Source organism: Montipora capricornis, chromosome 10 (genome assembly GCF_036669925.1).
Source record: "Montipora capricornis isolate CH-2021 chromosome 10, ASM3666992v2, whole genome shotgun sequence".
Classification (NCBI taxonomy): Eukaryota; Metazoa; Cnidaria; class Anthozoa; order Scleractinia; family Acroporidae; genus Montipora; species Montipora capricornis.
Genome location: NC_090892.1, coordinates 2548001 through 2563317, shown reverse-complemented (window position 1 = coordinate 2563317; position 15317 = coordinate 2548001). Strand labels below are relative to the sequence as shown.

The following is a 15317-nucleotide window of genomic DNA, read 5'->3' as shown; positions in this document are numbered from 1 at the left end:
ATATTTATTAATTTTATCAAACTCTGCATGATAATCACGGAGACGTGTTTGAATGGTTAATACTGTTTTTTTTTTTCATTCCATGCATGGGTGCATATACAGGCCTCTGATGGTGAGAGCTTGTTGAATTGTTGAACCCTATGCCCGCAGCTTGTTATTTGGGAGTGAATTGGCACGGTGTAGTGAATCTTGGCATAACAGAATCATTCTACATTACTATTTTTAAAAATAAAGTGAACTTTAGCGTTTCACTAGAGGAAAACTAACAAAGGCAACCGAACGTTTTTAGTTTGAATTCTATGGTGCCTACTATTGTTATTGCGCATACGTTCTGCGCATCTCCAGATACTCGGACTTCCTATCGGCAGGGATATTTTTGCTCTGTTTAAATTTATGCGGAGAAAGCAGAACTTAGCAAGTGGTCTTGGTATCCAAAAAGAAAATTGGGGGTAACCATGCATTTTTTAGAGATAATTAAGCTTTAATTTGGAAAGGAACGCCGGACATTGCTTTGTATTTTAATATTGTTGATTAATTATCTTTGAAAAATGCGTGGTTACCCCCAATTTTCGTTTTGAATTTTTGTTGAAGAACCTGGTCGTAATTTCATGATAGACGGTGTAGTTAGCTGTTCCCATTGTAGATAGTGTAGATAGCTGTTCCCATTGTAGACAATAGCTGTTCCGACTGTAGAAATTACGACCTGTCTGAAGAATATGCAAGAACCTGTGCTACCAGTCTCCCTTTCATAACTCGGGACGTTTTGTGCTGGCTTATACAATTTAATAACCATTCCAAGATTGAACCATGGCTGCAGAGTCAGATGATATAGAGGATATTTTTCGCTTGAAAAGAGTTAACAAAGGTACAACGTAGTGTCATTTTTCTGTGCCTTTCATAATTTTAAATAAGAATCTACATCTTAGAGTTTGACTCTAGAAGGTTTGCACAAACAAGAGATGTGGTTTCATTCATTGCAGTAATGCCAATGGCGTTATTCCCAACGAGAAGAGATCTCTTTTCTTTTGCTTTCGCTGAGCTGACGAGGGATCTCTGCTAGCAGGGAAATGGCGTTACTGCAATGAATGAAACCACGATGCAGGACTTACGCTTAACTGCATCATAACACTTGAGAAATTCGTTCGTTTTCGGAGACAGAGAGAAATTGTATGGTTTGTGTTAATAAATTCTGTGTTTTACCTGAACAATTTTGCCAAGGCTTTCCAAAACCATAACACACCACATCGTGTTCAATCTGATTGAAGTGTGAGATCCAGTTCCTGCAATGAACAATTAAGTTCTTAGCATCATCATTGATCATTCTTGACGGCCATATTTTTGTGTAAAATATTTCTTACTGCAGGCAAATTTATTTAATTCCTGATCAATTGGCCATTGGCCATTTCTGAGTTCATGTCTGCGTCCTCTTCAAGGCGAGTCAAAGGGTGAAGTTTTTGTGATGAAAACTAATTTTCATCATATATACAGTAGAATTAATTACCATTATTATCACTTATTTGGGCATTCTGGTGCGTTTTGCAGGCTAAAATGGATAATTTGGCGGGTGAAAGAAACAAATAAAAAGAGCTCATAGCCTGCCGAGGGACTAGGGACTAGGGTTGGGGTTACTAATGTAACCCCAACCCCTTTCCCTTGAAGAGCTTGCTCGCAGGTTAAGGAGCTCATTTCAACACTTACAAATAGACTTTATGGAACTGTCCTTCCATCTTTTACAATTTTTGAAAAGTCAAATGGCAAGATTTTGTAATATCCACGTAGTCAGCTTCGCATGATGGTGTATTTGCATCGAGGGAAAATAAAAGCCATTCAACTTGTAAACACTCGCGTATTTGTTCAGAAGGTTTTTGTTTGTCGTATTGTAAGTGTTATTTTCTCAATGCTCTCCAAAGTGATAATTATAGTACTCAATGAAGTTTAAATGTATGTTCTTGGGCATAAAATTATGTTTTGGGTCCTTCTCAGAGTTCATTTTAACCTTCTCCAAATGGCTTGGGCTAAAGTGAGTCTAAGTTGTGCCCAAAACATATTTATGCCCGTGAACATAAACTCTAAATTGGCTTATTACAGAAACTTCACACTTAGAAAAATGAACTTGGAAATGGCCTATTCATGCAATTCAGGTGTCATTTGTTCTGCTAGGTTGTACTGTGAGCTGTTTACAGGGAGTAAATGCTATTGATAGAACAAGCTAGAACCCCTTGCAAGGCTGCTGCCTAAAAGTGACCCAGGCGCCTTACTAGCGAGTGCAGGTGACCAAATTTCTGAATGAGTAGCCCGAACAGATGCCTAACTTATCACATGTACAAAACACTGTACAAGGTGATTCATCATCACATTCATGTAAATTTGATCGCACCTGGGGAGTAAACGATGAAAAAAGCGATATCGGTGGAGGGAACGGCAGATAAGCAAATTCCACAAATAAACGACTCTTTGCTGGGTAATGAATTTCATTTTATACAGCGTCTTTTTCTGCAAAAAGTGTCTAAAAAGACTCAGAGTTTTGTTTTTGCTGGATTAATTAATTAATTCTGGGCTATGAAGAAAATGACTCGGGCTAGTAACTTTTAATTAATGTTGGAAGCCCAAAGGGCTCCTGAAAAATTTTCCTAGGCAGCAGCCTTGCATTGGAAAGGAAATTAATAGAGCTGCATTTGAATTTTTTTTCAGGTTTTCAGAATGATAACATGATCAGTAGCAGAGCTCCAAAAGTTATTGAGTTTATAGAACCAGGCAAAGAATTTAAGGTACAAAAGAAGAACACACCATTTGCATGTGTTGAATTCTGTACATTAACATTTTGACAAATTTTTTTCCAGAAAGAAACCTAATTCTACATTGTTTTCTTCACTATAATTTTAGCTCAAAAAGAGACAGTTTAACTATAAAGCTGACAACAAACTATCAAGGTTAGACCTTCCATTTTATGTCCATATATGAAAAAAAGAATGCAAAAATGTAAAAGGAACGTTAATTGTTACAGTAAACTGTTGTTTAACACATAATTTGACTCCTAGGAGTGAGACTCATGCATGGGGCCAGTTGTTCAAACGTTAGATAGCGCTATCCACTGGATAAATCACTATCCAGCTGATAAACACTTGTGTAGCAAAATCAATAGAGTTATCCAGTGGATAGTGATTTATCCAGTGGATAGTGCTATCCATCGTTCAAACAACTTGGGCCAGATGATTTTACTTGTCAACTGGGGGAGTCCTGAGGAACCTGAGGAGTGAATGGGTTAATAGTTGTGACTGCCATGCATTCTTGTAGGAGCAGTCGTGGCTCAGTTGGCTAGTGCGCGGCTTTCGGAGCGAGAGGTCCCTGGTTCGATCCTCGGTGACTTAAATGTCTGTTTAGACTTTCCTCTGATCCGTGTAGCTATAGCTTTACATACCCGTAAAATGGAGCACTGACTGACGGAGGGGGTTAAAGGGCGCACCGTCAGCTTCCATTGATACCAGCCTCGTAGCTGAAGGAACTACCGACGTTAAATAAAGTTACTTTACGTTTTCCTTTTTTTTTTTGCCAAATCATCCAAATTTTATTAAATAAATTCATTTTTTCCTATAGCCAAGATCCTAATGGATTTGAATTTAGCTCAATTGCAAGAGAAGTTAGAGAATTTGGTGAGATATTGAGCACTATGTTAAAGAATTGTAAAATGTTCATATCTTTTACATGTACATTGTAATTTGGTTAACTTTGAGTGTTTCTTCTGTTTGTTTTGGAGAGGTATTAGAATTAAGTTTAACTAGAAGTACTGTAAACAGAGCTTATTGAGTGCATTTGAGTTGACTGCTGATTGGTTGGCTCAAATGGTTGAGCATCAGACTACTGTGAGGGAGGTCATAATTTCAAGTTACTTTGGCAGGACTAACACTCAGTGTCATTAAATAACTGAGGAGAAAGTGCTGCGTTTGTGATAACATTTTTCAAATGTTTAGACTTTCTAGTCTTCTTGGGTAAGGACAATGAACCATAGACCGAATGCATAAATGGCAGCCAAAAAAATACTCTTTTGTGTATGTGCTAATTAGACTCACTAGCCTCGCTCTCAAGCAACATTTCTTTTGTATTTTGTTCATGCAAAGGAGGCTAGTGAGTCTAATTAGCACATAAACAAAAGAATATTTTTTTGGCCGCCATTTATGCATTCGGTCTTCAGGCCCCATCTCCCAACACTAGTCTTTCTGATGAATTCTGTGGGACATTAAAGAACCCACACACGGCTGGCAAAGAGTAGGGCTTGGAGTTTCTTCTGTTGTGGTCAGGACTCATTTTATTCATTCATGGGTTTAGCGAGTTGCGTGAGATGGCTGATAGACTGATAGCTGTCACAGGCACCTGTATATGCTGTTGTTTAATCTCACCCATAGATTGATTTCTTGTATTGTGCATTTGAATATGTATTAGCAATGAAAATCGCAATGGTAACAGCAATGTACAATGTAGTTTGGTGTGGTTTCATGTGTCTGGTATTTTGGTGACAGGGTGGGTAAGTTTATTGATGCAGTCCACTAGAGAAAGATACCAAAAAGTCCCTTACAACTACATAATAACATCATGAGTAAAGTTAAGTGACCAAAAGAGTTCATAATTAATTTATAAGACATCTTTTATGTGGTTGAGTTAATGAAAAAAATTGTTGTCTTATATCATTGAATTTTTTCAATGTATTAAATACTACTGCCAGTTTTATAAAGGTGTGCAAATATTACTCAATACTTCCACATCTCACTCACAGAACTTCACTTGTAAATGCAACAACTATTTTAATGTTCTTTGGGTTTACTTCTTTAGTGACTGCATTGTTGTGTCAGATTATCATTTCATTTATTTTCTCTTTGTAATTGCTCACCTCTCTACAGATATTGTAAACACTAGTGAAACACTATTGGATCTATTGGAAAGGAATTGACAGGCTGTGGGCGTATTAAAAGTGCCTATTTTGAATTTTTAGATTCTTTTGAAGTGGCCGAGAATTGAACTTAAGAAGGTTGCCCTAGACTTCCCTACCCCCCTGATTTGAGCTTCATTTTCAAGAAATACATGTAAGCTATTCAAAGACAGTTGGGTCCTTCTTTGAAACAAAGAACAAAAGAAAGCTATTGTTTTCTTGAAACAATAGATTTGGACCAGCCATGCATCACTGTCCAGTGTCCACTTGAATGTGTTGTCTGCTTAGAGAGAGAGTTCACGTGGGATTTCTCTTTTTCATGCTACATGTAGGGGTATCTGGATTCAGTAGAACTGAGAAAAAGAAATATGAAGATCAAAAAGCTCAGGCTCTTGGTGGAAAGGTAAGGAGGATTCATCAATGCTGCAATGGAAAAACATTCACTTTTTCACTTTCACTTTTCATCCAGTACCAGGCAAATAGTCTGACACCTCACTGTATTTGTTGTTGTGGTCTTATTTGCTCAGAGCACTTCAACCTAATCCAGCCAGGTCAACAACATGCTAGCAGATCATTTTATTAATGTTGTGTTCCTTTTCCCAGAGCTACAGTATTCTTGGTTTGCATCCATGTCATGAGATGGCTGTGTTGGTGTACAAAACAGTAGAAAATGGCTTCACAAGTTTTGCAAGTTTTGAATCAAATTCCCAGACATTTTGATGCATTGTTCTGAACACCAACATGGCCGCTTTGACATCAGATGCAAACCACTTTAATCATCAATATTATTGTTTAGAGAGAGCAACGAAAAGAACACATTTTTGTTTTTCTCTGGTTTCCATACTGTGTTGACCTCTTGTACTTTTTCAAATAAGTGTTTTGAGCACCATGTTAACCTCTTGTATGCATTATTTTGCATGTCGTTTTACAGCATACAATGTTAACTTGAAATAAACAACTTGCTGTGCAAGTACAGTTGTCTTCAACTATAAATTTTGAAGAAAAGTGATCCAGTTTTAAAAATGTATTGTACTAGTAATTTAATATCAAGTTATTTAATCTTAATTCTTATGGCAATTACAAAACCTTTCAGGCTCCAAAAAGGCAAAAAATGCCTTATCCTATGTTGATGCGTCAGATAAAAAAAGAAAGGAACAAGAAAAGGAGCAAAGGGAAAGAGTAAGACTTGCTTCATTTGAAAAATTGTTTCTCTTTGTTTGAAAATTGTTTTCTCCTGAAGTCATCCTTGTTTTTTTGAATAAATAATTATGAATTTAATGTTTGCTTAATTATAATTTCCATCTTTTCCTGATGTACAGGAACAGGCCATGGGGATCTTCACGAAAAAACCTGGCAAAAAGAAAAAAGACCCAAATCGGTGGGTGTTAAATACAGTACACTGGCATACAAAGTGACAAAAACATATCAGTAAGAAACACAGGGATGTCACCAACTTTTTAAGTCAGTGGGGAAATTAGAGATGTTGTTTATTTATTGTTTTGACTCTATTGTTCCCCTCTTAGCTGTAAGTAGGTGGGGAAAATCTCCGGCCCAGGACTGTAAATGACTGCCCTGGTAAATTTGTGGGAAATGGGCCGTTACAGTGGGTTCCATTAATTTTTCACCTGAACATCTCTGACCATGCCTACACTGGAAACTGTGGAAAGAGAGAAATAGTCCTCACACTTATCTGGACAATTTAAGCAATTGTCTCTTTATAGACACCTGAAAAGTAAACTGTTTAGGTGTTTCCAACAGGATCTGAACCCATGACCTCTGCACTGGTGCAGAAGTCTTGGGTTGAAGCCCATAGGAGCAACAGAAGTATTTTTTCGGAAATGATATTGGAAGGTTTCATTTAAATTATTTAGACCTCTGCAATACTGATACACAGGTCATGGGTTTGAATCCTGTTGGAGCCACCTGAGCCACCTCAGTTTACTATAAGAGACAATATTATTATTGTGAATCTGAAAGACGTTCTCTGGTTAAAAATTGGTTAAAAATTATAAGCTTTCGGCTATCTATCTATAGCCTTTATTCGTTAAAGGCTATAGATAGATAGCCGAAAGCTTATAATTTTTAACCAATTTTTAACCAGAGAACGTCTTTCAGATTCACAACATGTCTCATCCTGGTTACGGTGCAATTTTTAAAATATTATTATTGCTTAAAATGGCCCAGTTAGGTGCAAGGATCATTTTGCTCTCTCATCTATCGCCCACACTTCAGATACAGTACGGCTCAAATGTAAGTTACCAGTCGCGTCGCGTTTCAGGCGCGACGAGATTCGCGTCGCGCGAGAGTCACTGAAGCAGAAAATTTTGGCATAAATTTAGGAGACTCCACTGTATATGCATTTCTTTCATAGAGTCCTTTTACGGGAACACATGAGCGCAACAAACTGACCTACTCCCAACTGTGTGGCTTCATAGCTCAGTTGGTAGAGCATTACACCTGCATCGCAGAGGTCATGGGTTCGAGTCTCGTTGAAGCCACTTGAAATTTTCAGGTGTTTGTAAGAGACAATTTCTTAAATTGTCTATATAGCCTGCACATCATATAATTTTTATATACATTTCTTTCAGACCAAACTGTCCTTAGAGTGGCATAATGGTCTGCTTGGATTTCTAGACCAAGACTGTTCGAAGTGACAGTTTAAAAACTATCTTTTATTAAGTATTATTTTTGAAAGAGCAGTATCAGGTAAAAAGTGAACTTGGGGAAAACTTAGCAACCAAAGTAAACAATCTTCTGCTGGAAGGTAAAGTTACTAAAAAATAATATTGTCACTCCTTTTTTCAAAAGGAGGGCTTCCGTTGGTCGCTGGATGGACAATTCATCAAAAGGTCTTGAAGCCTCTGTTGGGAATTTCAAAGCTGGTGTTAAGTGCTTAACCAAAGCTGATCTTGGCAAGATGAAGTCAACAAAGAGATGATAGGATTTATAACTGTCTTTTAAGAAGAACTAAGGATGTAAAGTTATTGCACTTGGACATTCAAAAGGCACTTTTTAACACTTGAGATAAGAAGGGAAAGGCTGAGGTGCTTCTGTTAATAATATTATTGTTTTTGAAAGTATAAAGTGTTGCAAGTACATGAATGTGTTTAACCCAGAAAAAAGTGCACTGTTATAGACCGTATTGATTTCATAAATGGCAACCAAGAAATTATTCTTTTGTCCTTGTGCTAATCATCCTCACTAGCCTCACTTTGGAGCAAAGATTCTTTTTTGTTCGTGCTAGCAAGGCTAGTGAGGTTGATTAGCCTAAAAACAAAATAATAATTACTTAGCCGCCATTCATGAATACGGTCTATATTACAGCACTGGTACTATTAAGTGGATACGACACTGCAAAAAGTAATAAACAAATATATTTAAGAAAAATTTAATTTATTATCATTTGCATATTCTTGACAGTACAGTGTAAACCACTTACATACACAATTATTAATATTTTAAAGCTGTGAACCCATCGACCCCTTAGGCTCCCTTGAACCCCCCCCCCCCCCCGCCCCTTCCCCCAGGTGACAAGTAAATTCTGTTCAGACTCACTCCAGCGAGTAAATGGATGCCACATACCGGTAGTTTTTGACTGATTAACCCATTGACACCACATGTAAAATCTGTTCAGTTTCGCTCTTGGGAGTCAATGGGTTAATGAAGTTTCACTAGCCATGTTAACTAATTACATTGTGTTTTTTATTGTCCTCTTAACAATTATCACACAATTTCAAGCAACCCCCATTTCTCTCATTTAAGACATCTTGATCAGCACAAAATGATCTTCTAACTGTTAAAAACCCATTTAATGTAACAGTTAACACCTTTTGAACAGAAGAATATTTTTCAAATTCTTACTGGGTGATGCACTTAACTTTCACTTGAAAATATTGTATTTTTATTCTTTCAGAATGATGATCTTTACTAATCTGATAAATCAAACTTCAGTACTTCATTGCAAAAAAGGTTGGAAACTTGCCAACTCCTTGAAATACTGTGTTCAAGTGACAGGGCTTGCCATTCACAAAAAATATTATTCCTGGTAGATAATACCGTAAAGAATCTTGCTATTTTTTGAGAATTTCATTTAAAATCACTATCTAATTTCAGGTTTTATATTTGAGCTGTTGTTTTATTAAACTGAGATTGAACCCTTTCTGAAATCAGTTTTTCCAATCAGTGCATTTATAAGAACAGCTTTGCCATCCCTTGCTACTTCTTGAGCTTTAGTTAGCGTAGCATCAATCTCAGCAGTGGATGGGTCTTTCAGCAGGAACCCTTTGCCACCATATCCGTCAGCTACTACGTGGTAATCTGTGAACTACAAAAAAAGTCAAATTTATTTTAAAGTTGGTGACTGGTTTGAGTAGAGTAAGCCAATGTTGTCATCATCAATACGAATTTTACATTTGAAAGAACCTCTCCTCAACCCTTTGATGTCCAAACCTGCCAGACGATTTTACTCGTCAATGGGTTAAGATTACTTTAATTTAACCCATTGACTCCTCAGGTGCCCTACGTCCCCCACCCCCTCCCTCCCAGGCCTGGTTGACGAGTAAGAGTAAATATCTCCATCCCAGGAGTCAATGGGTTTATGGACTGACATGGCTGACTAACCCATTTATGTCAAGTACTCGAAGCTTTTCGTTGGCTGTTGGTACTTATTGAAACCACTGCCAATGTATTAACTGTAAACAGTAGCTCTGTTTAATGCTGATTATTGTAATAATATTAACTTTTAACTTAATAGGCAACATCCTTTGGCAAAGAGCACTAAATGCACCATACATTCTTTACAAAACGTGTAAGTTTTGACGCAATACTTTGAGATTATCTGTAGCAATACATTAAGATTATAATAATTTTATTATAATTATGGAATATCAGGTTCAATTTCTCTCTGAATTTTTAAATGATCAAGTTTTTGGAGCTTCATGCACTAACATTCATGAAACACACCTCCAAATCACATCCTATACTAGAACCAAACATGGGCACTTGTTCACGGGCAATCTGAGACCAACATGCATCATTCCCAACGAGCGCTATTACTGGAGTCTGAAAATAAACAGATTATTGTGCTACACTTCATCTAGCAATCATCCCTCTTGTTGCTTTTTGAGTACAGTTGAAGGAATACCACTTATTTTGTTTTGGGTCCTAAAGAAGCATCTAGGGAACAATCTCATTTTTACTGCTTCAGCAGTGGGACACAAAACTGCAGTCTGCAGGAGTCAGGTGACCATGGAGTTCCTTGTTGGATATATGACCTTTCCAGCTAATGTTCATGGCTGTGCATAAAACAGATTAACTAAATCATTTTGTCCATCACAATCCTCTCAATGGGAACTTTTACCCAAACATATTTCAGATGACACAGTTTTCAAAAAGGAAAACAATATTGTTGATTGTCATAATAGGATGCATGTTATTCTAACTTATCATGCTACATTGAGAAGTTGCTCAATTCCTAACTTCTCAATGCCTGGAGCCAACGAGTAAAAAATTGCATTCAATATCAAACAAGTCTCTCCCATTTTGGTAAACCACAAATTGTAGTCATGATAAGTTTGTTGCTTCAGACCATAAACTACTGGTAAATACTAAGTCTGTTTTTAAGGCTGTCTGGCCTAACATTGCTCAGAAAAGTGTACAAGAAAGCAACCATTAATAATAATAATAATACTTATTATTATGTACCTTATGTCTTGTAAAAGTATCAAATTCAGCAACACTGTAACCAAGGGAACCGTCTCCATAAATGATCCAGACTTCTGCATCTGGTCGGCAAAGCTTGGCACCCAATGCAAATCCACCCCCTACTCCAAGAGTCCCAAACGCTCCTGGATCCAACCATGTCAATGGACCACGTGGTCTGGAGACAGAAAACAAAGTAAAATATATTTAGAAGTTATGCTTCAGACAGGTTCAGTCACAAGAAAAACATTCATAACCTCTATCCTACTAACAGAAGACTGCTGTCAAAAGGAACTAATAGTGGCCTGGAATTTTATTGTCATGAAGAAAATTTTACTTACTGCAAATACATGCAGGCATAAAAGTACCCCTAGAGGTTTGCGTATTTGGTGAACAACTTTAAATTACACATTAACATTATTTTACAACTTTGTTTAGACTACATTATCATATCTGATCTACTATCATGAACTATGAACCAATCAGCATTTTCAATCATTTTCTTGTATAAAGTGGATGAAAGGGTTAAGGTTACTCTCCTCTCTTTCTCTTCAATGCTTCTGGTTCCCTATGCTTTGAGAAAAGATTTAAGACAGGCTAAATAGTTTTAGGAAAACGTTTTACTACCTCAAGATATAAGCTGCTGTGCCCACAAAATCACCTCCATCAGCCACAATGATGCTATTATTTGCCATGACAGTCTCCAGATTGTGCAACAGCTTCAGTGGATTCAGGTATTCTTTAACAGACTCTTGTGACTTGAGACTAAAAAGTAAAGCATTATGTGACAAAAGTGTAATGTCAGTATTGAATGAGCAGTGTAAATGTCAATCTCCATATTTGGTAAATACACTGTGACACGAAGTAAGAATACATGAAATAGAGTATCTCACTAAACTAAATGAAATTGATGATCGGACACCTCAGTTTTATTATAATAACTATTATAGTAGAGCAGTGGACTACCATGGAGAAGATCATGAGTTTAAATCCTTGACCATGCCCCAGTTGTTCGAAGAAAGGATAGTACTATTAATTGGGTAAATCACTATCCACTTGGTACCTCAATTGGTTTTGCTAGTATTTATCTGCTGGATAGTGATTTATCCAGTGGATATCCCTATCCACCTTTTGAACAACCGGGGCCTGATGGATAAGGATGGTAAACTGCAGGCTGCCTCTAACACTCATCACAAGAATAGCCTAGGGATGCAAAAAGATCCTCACATGAGAGGGAACACACATATCGGTAATGTTGGGATACATGTATGGGGTGAATGTACTGTACATGATCTTCTCACTTCCCTTTATGTGTTAAAGTATGTAATGTATCAATCGTGAATTAAGCCTACTTGGAAAAAAAACGGGTTGAACCTACATTAATGACACCATCATGGTAACTACATTGAACTAGCATTGCTAGTACCAGTGAGCTACAGGGAATGCAATTAGGACGCAGGCCATCTGGCAAACATAGGGGTTACAATGAATGTTACTGTAGTTTCTAACAAAACTGTTGAGCAGCACCAGTGGGGAGTGAAACACAAAAATTTGTTTTTATCAAATGAGATCTATGGTGAAGGAAAATTAACCATTCGCACAAAAGATTAGCACACTGACATTTAATTAATGCATTAGCCCTTCACCAGAGCCAACTGGGAATTTCCCACAATGTGGTTTTCTGTAACTCGGGCCAATGCATTTTGTTTGAGTAACAATGTTAGAAAACACCACACCCAGGGCTCCTCTCTCAGTGTTCCAGTTAATTTTTTTCACGGAGGGGGTCATGTAGACCATCTGAGGGGTCACCCTGATGGCATGCCAGAAGTGGCCCTTTGGGAGTGGGGGAGGGGGGTAAATTGGAGGACTCACATGTTCACATGTTGAATCACATGCTCTAGCTTGTACACTTATTATTTTGTAATCATGTCCTGTCCCATTTTGAGGTCTTTAAATACTTTTTCAAGCTGTGGTAATAAATTCAGTTCAAAGATAACAAAATATGCTCTTGAATAAAACTCAATCATTCTTTCAGTTAAATAGTCTGCAAACGTTATTCCACATACTAAGGAAGGACTGAACATGTTGTTTCTGCTTCATAATTCCTCTTTGTTTGTCTAATCTGATGCCAGGTTAAAAATTTGTTTTGCTTTATGTTTGCACCAAAAAGTACCACAAAAGCCAGGAGTTAACAGTAATAGGCAAGCCAAAAGACAGATGAAGAAAAAAATAGCCTCTAGAGTTTTTTAATTCTGTTGTAATATTTAACTAAACATTTACATTTCATTTGTCAGGTCAGGAAGCCTTCTTCTATGTGAGGTTATTGACCCAAGACCCGAGTCTTATCTGGAGCACTGCTCTCTAACAAATTTAACCAGTTTGGAAGATAGTGGTTGTCACTATACCCAGCCCTTAATTAATAAAATTATATATACCTGTTTGTCTTTTCTTTTTCAATGTCTCTCTCCTTCAACATGTCAACCCAGTCAACAGGGCAGTTATAACCTTTCAGACTCTTGCTCAGTAACTTCATGAAAGTGGCAGGATCACCTAATGTCATTCACATAAACCATCTGTTAAATACTAGGTTAAAGTCTGCTATGAGCCTAGAAGGCCCATCAGGCCGGCGCTTATCTCCGGTTACTGTAGCAATTTGAAGCGACTAGGAGTATTTCTACTCCCCCCTGGATGGGATGCTAGTCCATCGCAGGGTTACCCCCAGCATTAAATTCACCGGTACCCATTTATACACCTGGGTGGAGAGGCACCGTGAGAGTGAAGTGTCTTGCCCAAGAACAAAACGCAATGTTCCCGGGCAGGACCCGAACCCGAACTACTCGCACCAGAGTCAAGCGCACTAACCATGAGGCCACCGCACCTCCCACAAGTTAATTAGATTTCACTTTAATTGTTCATAGGGATTTATACCCAGGAATGTGGATGTTTGTTTAGGATTTAGACCAGACTAAACGTGAAAGACTAACAATCATGGTATCTGCCTACCTTGAATTGCCACTGTAGGTTTCCAAAACGCGTCTGAATTCTGAAAAAAATGCCACAAGATTAATATTGCATTGAATCTCACCGCAAAACTGTCCGTGTATAGGACTTGCACATATATATGCTGAGCAATGTAAAATCAGATTTCACCTTCCATAGCTGACTCTTATTCCTATTCACTGTGATGATCTTGGATTTTTTGCTTAGTACTCTGCCATATGACAACCTAAAATCACACACAGTTCCTGAAAAAGCAAACATTTTCAGAATGTAATAAACTAATTACATAAAGGGCCAACAAGAAATTTAGTATCTTACCTGCTAAAATAACAACATCTGCCTCTTTCAAGGCATCTCTTCTGCGTTGCCGTATGTGAAGGTCACTGTTTCTTCCCAGGAGACCACGTGCCATCCCACCAAGAAAACATGGGATACCCAGTTCCTAGCAGATAGAAATACCAGATTACAAAAGAAAAATTTCCTTACTTACATGTAAATATATAAAACAACTATATGTTAATCAGAAAAATAATTTAGACAACCAAAAAAGATCTTCACTTATAACTGCCAATCAAAGCAAATTAAAACTTTATAAGTTGTCCATTCAGCAAATAAACATCCAGGGGCCAGTTGTTAAAAGGGGGATAATGCTATACACTGGATAAATCTCTATCCATTGGATAACGTAATTGGTTTTGCTGTCACTTATCCACTGTATAGTGATTTATCCCGCAGATAATAAGGCTATCCCTCGTTTGAACAACTGGGGCCAGAACTTTAGATAATTTGTATTTGTATAGTTCTCCTTGAACATGGTGTCATTGTAATGGGTACACCTTTTATAACGTACACGGAAATGGCTTTTTTTAACAGAGTTCACTTACTTCTAAAGCTTCTTTTAATTTCTCAGCTGGTACAGGAGGTAAGGTTGCTTGACTTCCCAAAATTATGACTGGCTTGAGGGCTTTAGACACAAGCCTTACACATTCGTCAACTAAAATAAACAATATTAATATTAACATGAGGACAGTCAGGTAACATATACAAAGTATTATACTTTAACCTTTTAAATAATGTTAACCCTTAAACACGAAGACACACTATAAGATGGTGATCAACAAACAGCAACACAGAGAAGAAAGCCCGCAAAGATATTTCTAGCACGGAAAGAAAAAAAAAAAAAGCGGGACTGGGGATTTTAAAAGGAACGACAGATAACATTTTATGACATATTACCAACACATTACCAGGGGGGGCTATTGTATTGAACAATTGATCCAGAGCTCTTGGTTGCATCCACAGTTGATTGATGCAGTCGATGCATAGTGCATCTTCGTGTTTAAGTGAAATGTCATCGAGACTTAATATATAAAGTGACAAGGGCACAATGAATTCTGCATCTACCCTGGGATTGCATAGGCAGTGGTACATCAACCGGTAGTGGATCCTTGTTTTGTGGGTCCCAGGCTCCAGCAAACAAGCCATAAAGATGATTAGAGATGTACCTTGAAAAACAAAAATTCAGCAGCATCAACATGCACACCAACTTTCCTTGTATAACATGTAACAGTAAAAATAAAAAAGTACATGTTATAAGGTACAATGTAAGTAGTTTCCATGATAATATTATTATTTCTAGTAATGTTGTAGTTTAATTTTTTTTCTTGGTGTAAATTTTTTTTGAAGCCAGTTCAAT

The 15317-nt window shown here is 37.4% G+C and overlaps 2 protein-coding genes and 1 non-coding gene across 3 annotated transcripts in view; 2 read left to right on the top strand and 1 right to left on the bottom strand.

Annotated features, from left to right (window-relative positions):
• The first annotated feature begins 738 nt into the window (after positions 1–738).
• LOC138018393 (uncharacterized protein C1orf131 homolog) lies at positions 739–8308 on the top strand. The gene is given in 9 exon segments (XM_068865011.1): positions 739–865; positions 2692–2768; positions 2884–2930; positions 3595–3650; positions 5254–5324; positions 6015–6063; positions 6066–6100; positions 6241–6299; positions 7730–8308. Coding segments are annotated over 9 exon segments (582 nt in total). The 5' UTR covers positions 739–807; the 3' UTR covers positions 7860–8308.
• On the top strand, positions 7347–7419 carry Trnaa-ugc (transfer RNA alanine (anticodon UGC)). The gene has a single exon. It is a non-coding gene; the product is annotated as a tRNA-Ala (tRNA).
• Positions 8294–15317, bottom strand: part of LOC138018392 (2-hydroxyacyl-CoA lyase 2-like) — a 14612-nt gene continuing 7588 nt past the window's right edge. The window contains exons 10-19 of the mRNA XM_068865010.1: positions 15026–15126; positions 14506–14615; positions 13940–14063; positions 13772–13866; positions 13625–13664; positions 13057–13171; positions 11249–11386; positions 10625–10799; positions 9884–9982; positions 8294–9245 (exon numbers count right to left, since the gene is read on the bottom strand). Coding sequence (XP_068721111.1) covers positions 9060–9245; positions 9884–9982; positions 10625–10799; positions 11249–11386; positions 13057–13171; positions 13625–13664; positions 13772–13866; positions 13940–14063; positions 14506–14615; positions 15026–15126 — 1183 coding nt within the window. The 3' untranslated portion in view covers positions 8294–9059. The remainder of the gene's footprint in view (positions 9246–9883; positions 9983–10624; positions 10800–11248; positions 11387–13056; positions 13172–13624; positions 13665–13771; positions 13867–13939; positions 14064–14505; positions 14616–15025; positions 15127–15317) is intronic.